Below are 13,576 nucleotides of genomic sequence, written 5' to 3' on the forward strand. Positions count from 1 at the left end.
TACACAGGAGCTTTGCTTAGTAACTACCTCCAAATTCCAATATATTCCAATACCTGAGATATGCTAGTACTCAGACTACCCACGTTCTTTAAGAGACTAGGAATGGTGCCCCATGAGGAATAGGCTGCAAATCAACACTCCTCATCACTAGACTGTCTCCAGTGATCTAACTCTATGTATTTTTTATCTAGCTTCCCCTGTTTTTGATCCTCGGTGTGTCAGTTCCACTTTTGCTTGTTCTATCAGCCAGAAATCCCCGTGAATCATAGGAGAAGGGACTGTTGGGAGTCAGTCTGCTCAGCTGGGTTTTGGAGTCAGAAGATGGGTTTGAAGTCAGACTTTGCTATTCAGTGCCTTGGCTACCTCAGTGCACATGCTTAGTCAACCTCTCTGTGCCTCAGTTTCAATTCTTGCCTTATTAAATACCAACTCCTTACAAGGCACCTTGCTGGGCACCAAAGACCGGAAAAACAGTCTGTTCTCTGGGATCATATATTTTACTAGCAAAATGAGTGTCAGAATCTGTAAGACTTAGAGCTTAGTCCTATGATTTTAAAGGTTTTGGATCCCCTGCTCAATGGACCAGGATCTAGAATTTGGGCTAAGGATGAAATAATATCTGGGGACAAAGACCCTTCAGACGACACCCTGTTTCCCCCTCCCCCCCGACTCCCTGACTACTGTTAGGGCCAATCAGAGGTCCCGATCTCGAGGGATAGAAGGCGAGTTGGCCAGTAAGAAGCGTGGTGGTGGGGGGCCGGGATTTTGAGGGACTATGAGGCCAATGAAAGGTAGGGTCTCTGAGAGTCGGTAAGAAGGGTGACCAATTAGAAACCCGAAGCCAGGATGGGCGGGCAAGTATGCCAATGGCGGTTGCGGGGCGGGGCCAGGTCTAGCGAGCAGCCTATGGGTTCGGCCGTGGGAGTCTTTCCCTCCCTTCCCCCGCCACCACGCCCTCTCCTCCTTTCAGGTAGGGTGCAGAGTGCTGGGGCTCGCCGCCTGTTGTGCCAAGGCTGGGGAGCGGTGGCCCGCAGGGTCTCCCACCGGCGCTGCGCCGCCCGCCCGCTGCCCAGCCTAGGCCGGCCCCCACCTCGAGCAGCCTCATGGCGGGCGCCGCCGTGCTTCTCATCACCCTGGTGGCCTCGGCTGCCGCATCTAGAGATACCCCGCCCAGGAAAATCGGTATCCTGCGAGAGCGCCGGGGGCGGAGCGGCGGAGGCTGCGGGGGGTGGGGTGGGGGATGAAGGAGGACCAGGCCGGAGGATGGAGGGGATCCTGGAGGAGGGCGAGGCCCTGGAGGGTGGGGAAGGGCCATGCCGTGAATGGGAGGAGGACGGGGAAGAATCAAGCACTGAGGATGGGGAGAATGAATGGAGGAGGATGGAGGAGGATGGGAGAGGACCAGGGCATTGCTCCAGGGGAGAATGGGGAAGTCCAGGCTATGCATAAGAGAGACCTTCCGTGGGGAAGGGCTAGGCCACAGAGAAAGTTGAGAGTGCCCAGACCCCAAATGATGAGGAGGATGGGAAATATACAGGCCTGGGTGAAGGCAAGGATGAAGGAGGTCTGGGCCATGGATGGAGGATTCACGTGGGAGTCCTAGGCAAGGGGCTGAAGCTGAGATTGGGGATGATGGGGCCATAGGGATAGTGAGGCAAAGCTCAGGGACAGATGCTGGGGGGAGCAGCAGTCTAGGGATGCAGACTCAGGAAGGTGGGGTAGTAGGGAGTGGGGCTGACAGCCATGTAGAAGGTTTGGGAGCTGGGGAAAGACCAGCAGATAAATCCAGGAATTGTCCAAGATTTAGAATGATCTGGTCTTTGTATACCTTGTCCTTCGGTAGCTTCTCTTTCCTCCCCACCCCACTGCCACCTCTGCCCCTAGTTCTATCTGTAAGGGCCTAGTAGAACTGCAGTCCTTCTCCTCTGCAATAACCTTTCAGATGTTTGAAGATCGTACTTGCCCACACTATTCCAATAGATCCCTTATTGAATTGTCTGTCTGCCTCTAGTCTTTCCTCTTTCCACTCCATCCTTCACAAGCTACCAAATTAAATTCGTTAATGAAATAAAGCATCATCTTTTATGTCAGGTCACTCTAAAACCTCTTAAGTGGCTTTTCACGGCTTCCTGAATAAAGTCTGAACTCCTGATGTGCCTGCAACTCCTTCCCCAATCTATCTCTAACCTACCTTTTCAACCTTAACTTGCACTGTTACGTTTCACACTCCACATTCTTACCATCTTTTCATGTTGTCCTATCCTTTGTTTTTCTATTTTAACTCTAAAATTATGTGATTCCATTTCTGTCAATTATAATACTTCCTGTTTTTCAAAGCCTCACGCAGAGACTACCTCCTGTATGATTTCTACCTCAAGCCATTCAGCTGAAAGGAATCTCTCAGATCTCCTATCACTTTTTGGTCCACTTCTTTGAACTTCCATTGTCCCAAGTTGTGTTAAAGTTATCTGTGTCCATGTCCTATCCTTCCTACTAGACTGTAGGTATCCAAGAATCTGGAAAGAAAAGGAAACTGAGGTTTATATAACTTGGAGATTTAAGTCCGGATCCTTTAATTACAAACCTAATGCTTTCCAATGTGCTGTGATAGAAGCTTTCTGAATTCAGAATGCATGCTGTCTTAGCTCTGTATCTCCTCTAGCTTAGCCTAATACAAGGCTTTGTAGATAGTCAAGATTTAATAAATGGTTATTGAATGAATAAATGATTTAAAGCAAAAGTTCTGGTTTGCTTGTGGACTTTTCACTTTCATCATTGCCCTGTGTTCCTTTGTGTCCTCATCTCTCTCTCTCTCTCTCCACTCTCTCACTCTCTCACTCTCTCCTTGCTAACAGCGGTCGTGGGAGCTGGAATTGGGGGCTCAGCAGCGGCCCATTTCCTTCAGCAGCTCTTTGGGCCACGGGTACAGATTGATGTGTACGAAAAGGGCACTGTTGGAGGCCGCCTGGCTACCATCACTGTCAACAAACAGCAATATGAAAGTGGTGGTGCCTCATTCAATTCCTTCAGCTTGCATATGCAGGACTTTGTCAAACTCCTGGGTAAGTGAGGGCTGCAGCAGCTGACTAGGGATGCCAGGGGAAGGGGAAGCAAAGGTTCAAGAACTGAAAGGGAACTTAGAAATCCTTTAGTCTCTACACAGTATTCAAATCTAGATCTTCTTACTTCAAATCTGATGTTCTTTGAGCCGAACCTCTGATATTTCTCCCATCTCCCGATTCTCTGAATTAATAGGCTACAGGACAGTTATCTTACATGATGAGAAACACTCCTTTCTCCAGGTTGTGTAATGGGAAGGGTTACTTGGCATAATTATTAAGGATAGTGTTTGTTTTAATTATTGAGTCCTTGGGAAATCTGCCCTAGACCCTACATTTGGCCTAGTCTTAACTCTTACTGTGCTAAGTAGCCCTCTAAGGCTTACAGAGAAGGTGCTGATCAACATTGGAAGAAGGGATTTCCTCATCTGGAGTTCCCTACACCAGTGAAATCATAGGTCTAGTCTTTCTCCCTATCCCTAGATGATAGCTGGTCCTAGTCTTAGACCTGGTCTCAGAAGAATTTCAGGTTCCAGTTTATTATTGGATCTTAGGGCCAAGATAAGTATACTTAAACCTTCAAGTTGGTCCAGAAACTTTGGTGGATAGGCCCAAAATCTCCCTAGCTAAGGATGGTGGGAGAGGCATGATTTTTTTTTTTTTTGTTAGGCTGTGGGGTTAAGTGACTTGCCTAGAGTCACACAGCTACTGAAGACAGGCATGAATTTTCACAGGCAAGCGTATTCATGTAATATTGTCCTTGACACTTAGATCCTGGGTGCTATGATGGTATCACTGACTCTATTATGAAATCATCAGCAAAGCCTACTACTAGAGCAAGATTACCCTTTAAAGTGATTCCACTGAATAAAACCACAGGCTTCTCCCCCACTCCATTCCCTCCTTTTCCCTAAAGGCTTATCAGGCCATAATTAGCATCTTGAACAATAGTAGATCTTTAAGGTTTATGATGCTCTTATCTCACAACAACTCTGAGGTGGGTATTACACATAATTATATGAGGAATCTAGGAAACGAGAGGTGAAGGGTTTTGCCCATTATCACACAGTCAATTTTGAACTCAGGCCTCCTTATTCTGAGTATGATTCTCTTTCTATTGCTCTGGACAGCATAAACAGATTGGGACTGCAAACTTGGACGTGTGAGAATTGGTTGAAAGAAAGGGAGGGATGTTTAGTCTGGAGAAATGACTTAAGTCAAAAGGCTGGAACTCTGCCTTCAAATATTTGAAAGATTGTGATTATTCTGCTTGAATCCAGAGGCCAGAACTGTGGCAGTTAGGTGGCACAGTGGTTAGAGTATAAACTTGGAGTCATGAAGAACCGAGTTTGAATCTGGCCTCAGACACTTACTAGATGTGTGTCCCAGCAAATCACTTAATCTCTCTCTGCCTTTGTTTCCTCATCTATAAAATAGGGATAATATTAATATCATTTCCTTCACTGAATTGTTTCAAGGATCAAATGAGATAACATATATAAAGCACTTTTCAAACCGCAAAGTGCTATATGAATGCTAGCTATTATTATCATAAGTTGTAGCAAGACATTTTTTAGCTTTAATGTGACGGTAAGTTGTCCTCAAGTGTAGTGGACTGTTTGGGGAAGGTTTTCAAGCAGAGTCTAGATGTCCACATGCCAAAAGAGGGGATTATTGTTTGGGTCAGGGGTGGGGAACCTCCCCTTGAGGCCACAGGTTCCCTACCCTCCGTTTAGGTAGTAGCTGAATGAGTTACTCTCTGAACTCTCATCAAGCCTTAAGAGTCTTTCATTCTTTGAAACATTCCTCAAGCCCTTCAAAGATGTTTGCTTCTATGGTCACACTGAAAATCCTCATCATGTCAGCTTGGATTCTCCCAACCTTGGATCATCTCTGAAAAGGAATTGAGCAGCTTCTTTGTTTTCTCAGGTCTGAAACAGCGGCGGGAGGTAGCAGGGAAGAGTGCCATATTTGGTGGTGAGCAGCTTATTCTGGAAGAGACAGATTGGTACCTGCTAAACCTTTTCCGAGTCTGGTGGCACTATGGCATCAGCTTCCTGCGGCTGCAGATGTGGGTAGAGGAAGTCATGGAAAAGTTTATGAGGTGTGGCCCTGTGGAGGACTCGGTGAGAACATTCCATTTTGAATAGATTGGCTAGAGGTGGATTGAATGAGAGTCAGTTCAGCTATTCTTCTATAGTTAGTTACATTAGCATAGATATTAGAAAGAAAGCCTAGAATGAGAATTGCTAATTGTATGAGGTGATAGTCTTGACACAATGGGAAAAAACAAACAAACCAAAACATTGAATGTGGAGTAGTAGGACTTTGGTTCAAATCCTGGCTCTGCTGCTTATTACCTGATTGACACTGGGAAAGTCACTTAGCTTCTCTGGGCCTCAGTTTCTCTATCTGTAAAATGAGATTGTATTGGATTACTTCTGAGGTCCCTGACAGCTTGAAAACATATTAGCTTATATTTTGTGTGTTTATCCTAGGCTACGTATCCAGGACTGTGATGGGCACACTAGTAGGGGCTATAAAAGAAGTTTAATCATGATAATAGTAATTATAATTCCTAGTTCTATAATATTTTTCTATTTACAAATCTCTTTCCTCACAAAGTCCTGTGAGTTAGGCAGTTCAAGTAGTATTATTGTCATCTTACAAATGAGTAAACTGTGGCACAAAGAGAGTCAGTGACTTCCTATGAATCACATAGCAAAGTGGTAGAAGACTGGGAGTGTTTGCTGTCCTCAAATAGCTTATAGTTTACCATATTGGTTTGACTATAGACCATACTTTTTTCTTTTCTTTTTGTATATCTAGCTTGTTAAAAACCTCAGTATGGCCTATAATAATACAATCAACAAGCATTTAAAAAAATACATTTTCATTGATGTCTTTTGTTTTTATAGACTAAATTTCCCCTTGTATACCTCTGCAAAGAAGGAGGGGGAGGTATCTTCTCATATCTCTTCTTTGGGGCCAAGCCTTTTGTTTATAATTTTCAACATTTCATTTTTTTTTTCTTGGTTCTTTCCATTTCCATTTCAAAACATTTATTGAATTCTTACCATGTACCAACGGTGCTAGGTGGTGGAGGCACGAAAACAAGAATGAAACAATCCTTACTTTTAAGGAACTTAAGTTGGAAACAGAGAGACAAATGTATATTTAAGTATATATAGAATAAGCATACTTGTGTACGTTTCTTCTTTCAAATAGCTCTTATTTTTAGGGTTGTGCTCTATGTTTCATTCATTGAGCACTCATTCAGATTATATTGTAGAGCCATAACTGCAAGGGACTTTGGAAATCTCATTTAGTCTAACCTTCATTTTATGAATGAGGAAACTGAATCCCAGAGTGACTAAGAGCATGGAATTTCAAAACCTCAGTCTTCTCATGGGTAAAATGGGGATAATACAATAATGGTTGTACTACCTACTTCAAAGAGATGTTTTGAAAAAAAGTGCTGTATAAATTGCAAAGAACTCGAGCAGTGTGACCTATTGTTATCATTAGAAGTTTAGAGGAGGGTGTTATATCTAGTGGAGATACTTAGGGAAGGAGAAGGTAGCACTTGAATTGAATTTAGAAGGATGTCTAATATTTTGGTAGACACACATAGTTGGACTTAGGGGAGGGAATGTGGTATATTGCAGGTTTTGGGAATGGAATGAACAGCAAAACTGATTTAAGAAGGTAGAAGACGTGACTGGTAAACAGCAAGTTTAGTTTGGCTGGAGTGTAGGCTACATATGAGGGAAAAGTAAAGTTGAAATGGGGCTAGCTGGTTGAAGACCTTGAATGCCAAAATGAGGAACTTAATCTTATTTTATCAGCAGTGGGAAAGGGGAGAGGAAGAGGATCATTTAAGGTTTTTGAGTAAGTAACATTTCCTAAGGGATATGTATGTATTGGGAAGACTACTCTGTAAGTGTGTTTGTAGGACTTAGAACTGCGTTTTGAAGGATAGCTAAGGTTTTGGTAGAGACAGCTAGAAAGGGGAGTAGAGTAGAGAAACTGGTTCGTTCCAGATGAAGGGAATAATATAAGCAATAGAATAGACTCAAGAAAGTATAAGATATGTTTGGGAAACAGCAAGCTCAATTTAACTAGAGCCCTTGAGATCGTATAATCTAGTCCATTCATTTTATAGATGAGAAAACTTTTTAGAGAGGAGAAACTGGAGGCAAGGAGCCTAGTTACATATTAGTCAGTAAACATTTATTAAATATCCATTCTGTGCCAGGCACTGTGGGATGCAATGGGGATACAAAGAAAGACAAAAGACAGCATCTGGGCTTAAGGAGCTCACTATCTAATTGGGGAAGGCCACACATAAAACAAAGCTGAAAAGGGTGGAGGAGAAGGCTCAGGGACATGTCGAAATCTTGAAGCCAGATTGTGCCCTGGGCCCCCTCCTTAAGTGGAAGATCTGGGAAGAGGTCTCCTCTATTCACCTTCCACCTGTTTCAGTTAGAGAAAGGGAGGGGCCACAGGGGCAAGGATACTGAGAAGGTGTGAGTTTTAGAGTTGATTCCATCTTGCAGGAAAATGAGTTTCTGGGGACCATGATGAAGTCCAGGAGAGCAGCCAGGGAGGAAATGTTTGCAGTTAGTTGCTTGCTATGATCTCTAGTTACTTTAGAGACTCAGCCCAAGCTTCATCTTCTTGCAGAAAAAGCCTGTAACAAGGTACAAGACTCATTTATGTTAAAATCCCTACAAAGTATAAGTACATAGGGACTCTCTCTCTCTCTCTCTCTCTCTCTCTCTCTCTCTCTCTCTTTTGGCGAGGCAGTCGGGGTTAAGTGACTTGCCCAGGGTCACACAGCTAGTGAATATCATGTGTCTGAGGCTGGATTTGAACTCGGGGCCTCCCAACTCCAGGACCAGTGTTCTATCTACTGCACCACCTACCTGCCCTGGGACTCTCTTTTTAATAACATAAAATGTATCTATCTAAAGCCAAAAGCAAGCATCACACATAGTAAGGATACACTAGAATCTCTTCCTATAAACACGAGAGCAAACCAAAGATTCCCAATTTTCCACTGTTGTTTGACATAGTTCTGGAAATGCTAGCAATATCAATAATACGGATAGATAAATAGAAGATAAAACTATCCTTTTGTTAATAATGTGATGGTATACTTGAAAATTCCTAGGGAATCAGCAGAAATACTAATTGAGACAATTAATACCTTCATCAAAGTTGCAAGCTACAAAAATGCAGTTAAAAATTAACTGCATTTCTATATAAGGATAACAGAATCCAAGAATAAATAGTAGAAAGGGAAATCATTCCAAATAACTACTAAATACAAAAAGTATCTGGGGATCAGATTACCAAAGCACACAAGAATCTCATATGGATTCAATGACAAAGTCCTCTAACAAATAAAGAACAGCTTAAATGTCTGGGGAAATATTCATTGCTCATGGATGGGCTATGCCAAAATAATAAAAATGACAATGCTACCAAAATTAATTTATACTTTTAATGCTATACCAATAGAATATCAAAGAGATACTTTATAGAACTTTATAAAATAATAAAATTCATTTGGGAAAAGAAAGATCTAGAATCAAGGGCAATGGTGAAAAGAAATATGGATGAAGGAAGAACAGCACTTCCAGGCCTCAAATTGTATTATAAAACAACAGTTATCATACGGTATTAGGTAAAAAATAGAAGGTAGAGAAATGAAATAGGCCATACAAGGGAGAATCAGAAACAGTGGAACTCAATAGCCTACTGTTTGATAAACAAAAAAACTGGGAAAACTAGAAAGCAGTCTGCCAGAAATGAGACTTAGACCTTACACCATCTTCCACAGTACAATCTAAATGGATATGTGATATTAATATTAAAGATGATTCTATTAAAAAATTTAGGAGAGGAGCAGATCCTATACCTCTCAGAGCACTGGGTAGGATATGAATTCTTAATCAAACAAGGGATAGAAGCAATTTCAAAAGGTTAAATATATCACTTAGAGTACATGAAACTGAAAGCTTCTGCACAGACAAAATCTAGGATAAGAAGGGAAGCAACCAAGTGGGAAAAAGTCTTTGTCTCAAACTTCATTTTCTTCATGAAGATGATTCCCTGGTCGCCACCCACTCCCAACTGTTAGTGCCCTGCTTCTTCAGACCACCTTGTATACATTTTGTATATTCATATATATATATATGTGTGTATATGTGTATATAAATATGTGTGTATATATGTATACATATAAATATGTATGCGTGTGTATATATATCTTTGTACATGTGTGTATATGTGCATGTATGTGTATACATATGCCGTGTCTCCCCTGTTAGAATGCCATCCTTGGCGGCAGAGATGGTCTCACTTTTGGTTTTGTTTCCTCAGTGTTTGGCACATAAGTATAAATACTTATTGATTGGTTGATTGAGTGATCTAAGTTACTGTTAAATATATGATGATGAAGTATTTGAACTATGGTGATAGTTACAAGTTTGATACATAGAAAATAAGGAGAACCATAATAAGGTTTTAATAGTTGATATTTGCATAGCATTTTAAAGTTTGAAAAGCACTGTACATTTTCTCATTTGATCTTTGTTACAGCCCTATGAAGTAAGTAATACAAGTACTGTTCTCTCCATTTTACACATGAGGAAACTGAGGCTGAAAGAGGGGAAATGACTTGTCCAGCATTACACAGCTAGTAAGTTGTGGAGCTGAGATTCAAACCCAAGTCTCTGGTTTCCAAATCCAGTGTTCTTTCTGTTACATTGCCTCACACCAACTTTCTTCCTAAGTCCTCTGCATTCAGGAATTATAGAGGGTCCCATAAGTCTTCTCCTCCTGCCCTGTATACCCACTACTACGGCAGAGTGACTCAGCAGTGCTTCTGTTTGGGATATACTCACAAGCCTGGGCCCTCGTTGGGGGTTTCTTCTTTTCTTTCAGAATATATAAGTACCAGGCACATGGCTATGCCTTTTCAGGAGTGGAGGAGCTATTGTACTCAGTGGGTGAATATACCTTTATCAACATGACCCAGCGCTCTGTGGCAGAATGTCTGCTCGAAGTGGGAGTTACACAGCGCTTCATTGATGAGGTGATCACAGCTCTGCTGCGTGCCAGTTATGGGCAGTCTGCAACAATGGCAGCCTTTGCAGGTGAGCTTCAGGCTTTTGACTTGTCTTCTTAGCCTGTACCAATATCTCTCAAATGGAGGGCCCTCCTTGACTTTTCCAGGGAGATCTTCTGTGCACTTTTCAGGAACCATAGTAGACAGTGTTTGGGAATTGAACATTTGTTAAGAAATTAGCCTCTCATGGACTAATGCTGAGTGAAGTGAGCAGAACCAGGAGAACGTTGTACACAGTAACAGCCACGTTGTGCTATGACTAACTTTGATAGACAGAACTCTTCTCAGCAAAGCAGAGATCTAAGACATCTCCAGAAGTCTCATGATGGAAAATGCTATCCACATCCAGAGAAAGAACTATGGAGTCTGAATGCGGATGGAAGCATACTATTTGTTCTTTTTTTTTCTTCATTTTGCTTTGTTTCTTCTTTCTTGTGGTTCCTCTTATTGGTTCTAATTCTTTACAACATGACTAATGTGAAAATGTGTTTAATGGGAATGTATATGTAGAGCCTATATCAGATTGCACTCCATCTTGGGGGGGAGGGAGAGGCAGAAAATTTAAAACAAAAGCTTATGGAAGTGAATGTTGAAAACTAGAAGTAATTTTTAAAAATTAGCCTCTCCACCCTGTTGACCCTCAGAGTAAAATGACCACGTTTTTCTCTCATTTTCCTCCAGGAGCGATGTCACTTGCTGGAATACAGGGGAACCTGTGGGCTGTGGAAGGGGGCAATAAGCTAGTATGTTCAGGCTTGCTGAAGCTGACTAAGGCCAATGTGATACACGCCAGGGTGACCTCTGTGGCCTTGCACAACACAGGTGGGTGGCCAAGAAGCCAAAGGGAGCAAGTAGACAGCATGGAAGGGCAGTGAGCCACCTCTTTGGCCCAGGCAAAGTCACTATAGTGTCTCAGAGGCTTTGACATTTTTGCCTCTTGAATCTCCAAACCCTATTTTGTGGGTAACTAGGGAAACAGCAGAAGGCATCTACAGTAGTGATTTCAGACACTAGAGGGCACTGTCTTTACGCTTCTAGCCACAGGATCATGTATTGTTAGAATAAGAAGGGACTTTTGGAGTCTTAGAACAAGCCCTTCATTTTACAGATGTGAAAATTGAGGCCCTGAAAAGGGAAGTGACTTGCCCAGGGTCCCACAGCCTATTATTAGCAGTGTCAGAACTAGCATTGTGAGGTTTCGGGGCCCCCGGTACTTGTCTCTTTCCACTGCACTTTTTTCTCTGCTGTGTTGTTTCTTGGGAAATCATTCACTGGCTTCATCTTTTCTGGGGTGCCATTGGCCTTGCCCAGGATCCTAAGACAAAGGGAATAATGTTGTGCTCCTTGGAAAGTCGGGGGGAGTTACTATTGGGGTTTGAGAAGGTGAGGGTGATTGAAAAATGGGGGTAGGGTGGGTTGGGAGGAGCTGTACCCTGAAAAGAAGAACATTTTGATAGGGGAATTCTTCAGGGTCACTAATGAAAATGAGTGTAGCTAGAACTAACAGGTCTGTAGCCTGATCAGGGCAGTTTTAATGGTTGTGGTCACTCTGCAGTGAAGCAATGCTAATCTTGTCTACTGGTACAGTGTGTAATCTGTGCTTTTCAGGATGTTTTTATATATACCATATGATCTGATCCTACACACTCTGTAAGGTAGAAAGGAGAGGTAATACCTTCACTGTACAGGTGAGAAAATAACTGAAAGGTGAAGTGATTTGTACAGCCACACAGCAAGTTAATGAAAAAATTGGGATAAGAACTGATATGTATATATGTAGAATTTGTATATAGTATATTACATTTTACAAAGAATCTTAAATCCATTATTTCTCTTGAACTTCACAACTCCTTGGTGAAATAGGTTCTCTGAATATAGGTATTATTATTCCCATTTTACAGATGAGGAAACTGAGTTCCAAAAAAGTTAAGTGACTTGTCCAAGGTTACAGCAAGTGTTTCAGATAGCATGTGAACCCAGATCTCCTGATTCCAAGTCAAGTGTCTGGTATTTTATTATATGTTCCAGTAGACATGTAGGGTTGTAAGTAGGTAGTAGCCAAGAGATAAATTGATCTTTGTTCTCTCTTATCTCTCTCCTCAGAAGGGAGAGCCCTTTATCAGGTGTGGTATGAGAAGGAGGATAAAATGCATTCAGACTTCTATGATATAGTAGTCATTGCTACTCCCCTCTACGTCGGCAGTAACAGCAACATCACCTTTGACGGCTTTCAGCCTCCCTTCGAGGAGTTTGTTGGTTCCTTCCAATCCACCGTCACCTCCCTGGTCCATGGCTACCTCAACTCCTCTTACTTTGGCTTTCCTGACCCCAAGCTCTTCCCTTTTGCCAGCATTCTTTCTACAGATGCCCCTAATCTCTTCTTCTGTGCCCTGGACAACATTTGCCCTGTCAACATCTCAGCTACCTTCCGAAGGAAGCAACCGCAGGAAGCAGCCATTTGGCGCGTCCTGTCCCCCCAGCCCTTGGAACGTCCCCAGCTGAAGAGCCTTTTCCGTTCCTATTACTCAGTCCAGACAGCCCAATGGCAGGCCTATCCACAGTATGGTTCTCGTATGGCTACACCACTGTTTGCCCTCCATGACCAGCTCTTCTACCTCAATGCCCTCGAGTGGGTAGCTAGTTCTGTGGAAATAAGTGCTGTGGCAGCTAAAAATGTGGCCCTCTTGGCTTATAACCGCTGGTACCAAGACCTGGATAAGATTGATCAGAAGGACTTGATACACAAAATTAAGACTGAATTGTGAGAACTACTAGAAGAAAGGGAGATGGGTAGGAGTCTGTGAAACTTCATGCATTCATCTAAAGAACATTGATTAAGCACTTGCTTCTTGTGGAGTCCTGTACTCTAAAGGCTTAATGTGATACAGATGTGGATAAGACAGGGCCTCTGTCTTCTTGGAGCTTAAAGTATCCTGTAATGATGACTCTTGATCCCAAATCAGTGATAGCTTCTAAAGTAAAGGGAAACCTGTGTCCCACGCACTTGATATGTCTTGTGTGATCCTTTCTCCCTCCTCTGTCAGACCTTTCTGCTTGCCTTTCATGGATTTTGGGGGGTAATTGCCTTCGGGGAAGGGAAAGTGGAGGCAAAATTACACCTCTTTTATTTATTTAATTTTAAATAAAAATCAGTCTTCTAAATCTGCCATTGACTCAACTCCTGGTTTCCTGATTGAAGGGTAAAGTAAGAGTGGAGATAGGAGTGGGAAAAGATACAGCATTGATTTAGCCCGATACCTGACCTTACAGATCATGTAGTCCAGTATTGTTAACCTTTTCTGTCTCACAGACCCATTTGGCAGTCTGGTGAAGCCTATGGACCGCTTCTTAGAATAATGTTTTTAAGTGAATAAAATAA

At 42.4% G+C, this 13,576-nt stretch overlaps 1 protein-coding gene across 1 annotated transcript; it reads left to right on the forward strand.

Moving 5' to 3' along the window:
- Positions 1-1,085: 1,085 nt before the first annotated feature.
- On the forward strand, positions 1,086-13,364 carry PCYOX1L (prenylcysteine oxidase 1 like). Its single transcript, XM_027842033.1, has 6 exons — positions 1,086-1,182; positions 2,856-3,062; positions 4,989-5,163; positions 10,014-10,225; positions 10,879-11,019; positions 12,301-13,364. Exons 1-6 carry the CDS (start codon positions 1,104-1,106, stop codon positions 12,960-12,962), a joined length of 1,476 nt encoding a protein of 491 aa, XP_027697834.1. The 5' UTR covers positions 1,086-1,103; the 3' UTR covers positions 12,963-13,364.
- Positions 13,365-13,576: the final 212 nt, after the last annotated feature.

This window comes from Vombatus ursinus, unplaced genomic scaffold (assembly GCF_900497805.2).
Source record: "Vombatus ursinus unplaced genomic scaffold, bare-nosed wombat genome assembly UNPS02014863.1, whole genome shotgun sequence".
In the NCBI taxonomy this organism is placed as follows: Eukaryota; Metazoa; Chordata; class Mammalia; order Diprotodontia; family Vombatidae; genus Vombatus; species Vombatus ursinus.

Coding starts and splice junctions, on each gene's coding strand:
- PCYOX1L (XM_027842033.1), top strand. CDS start 1,104: ATGGCGGGCGCCGCCGTGCTTCTCATCACCCTGGTGGCCTCGGCTGCC. Junction 5,164..10,013: donor GTCATGGAAAAGTTTATGAG/GTGTGGCCCTGT, acceptor CTTTTCTTTCAG/AATATATAAGTACCAGGCAC. Junction 11,020..12,300: donor TGTGGCCTTGCACAACACAG/GTGGGTGGCCAA, acceptor CTCTCTCCTCAG/AAGGGAGAGCCCTTTATCAG.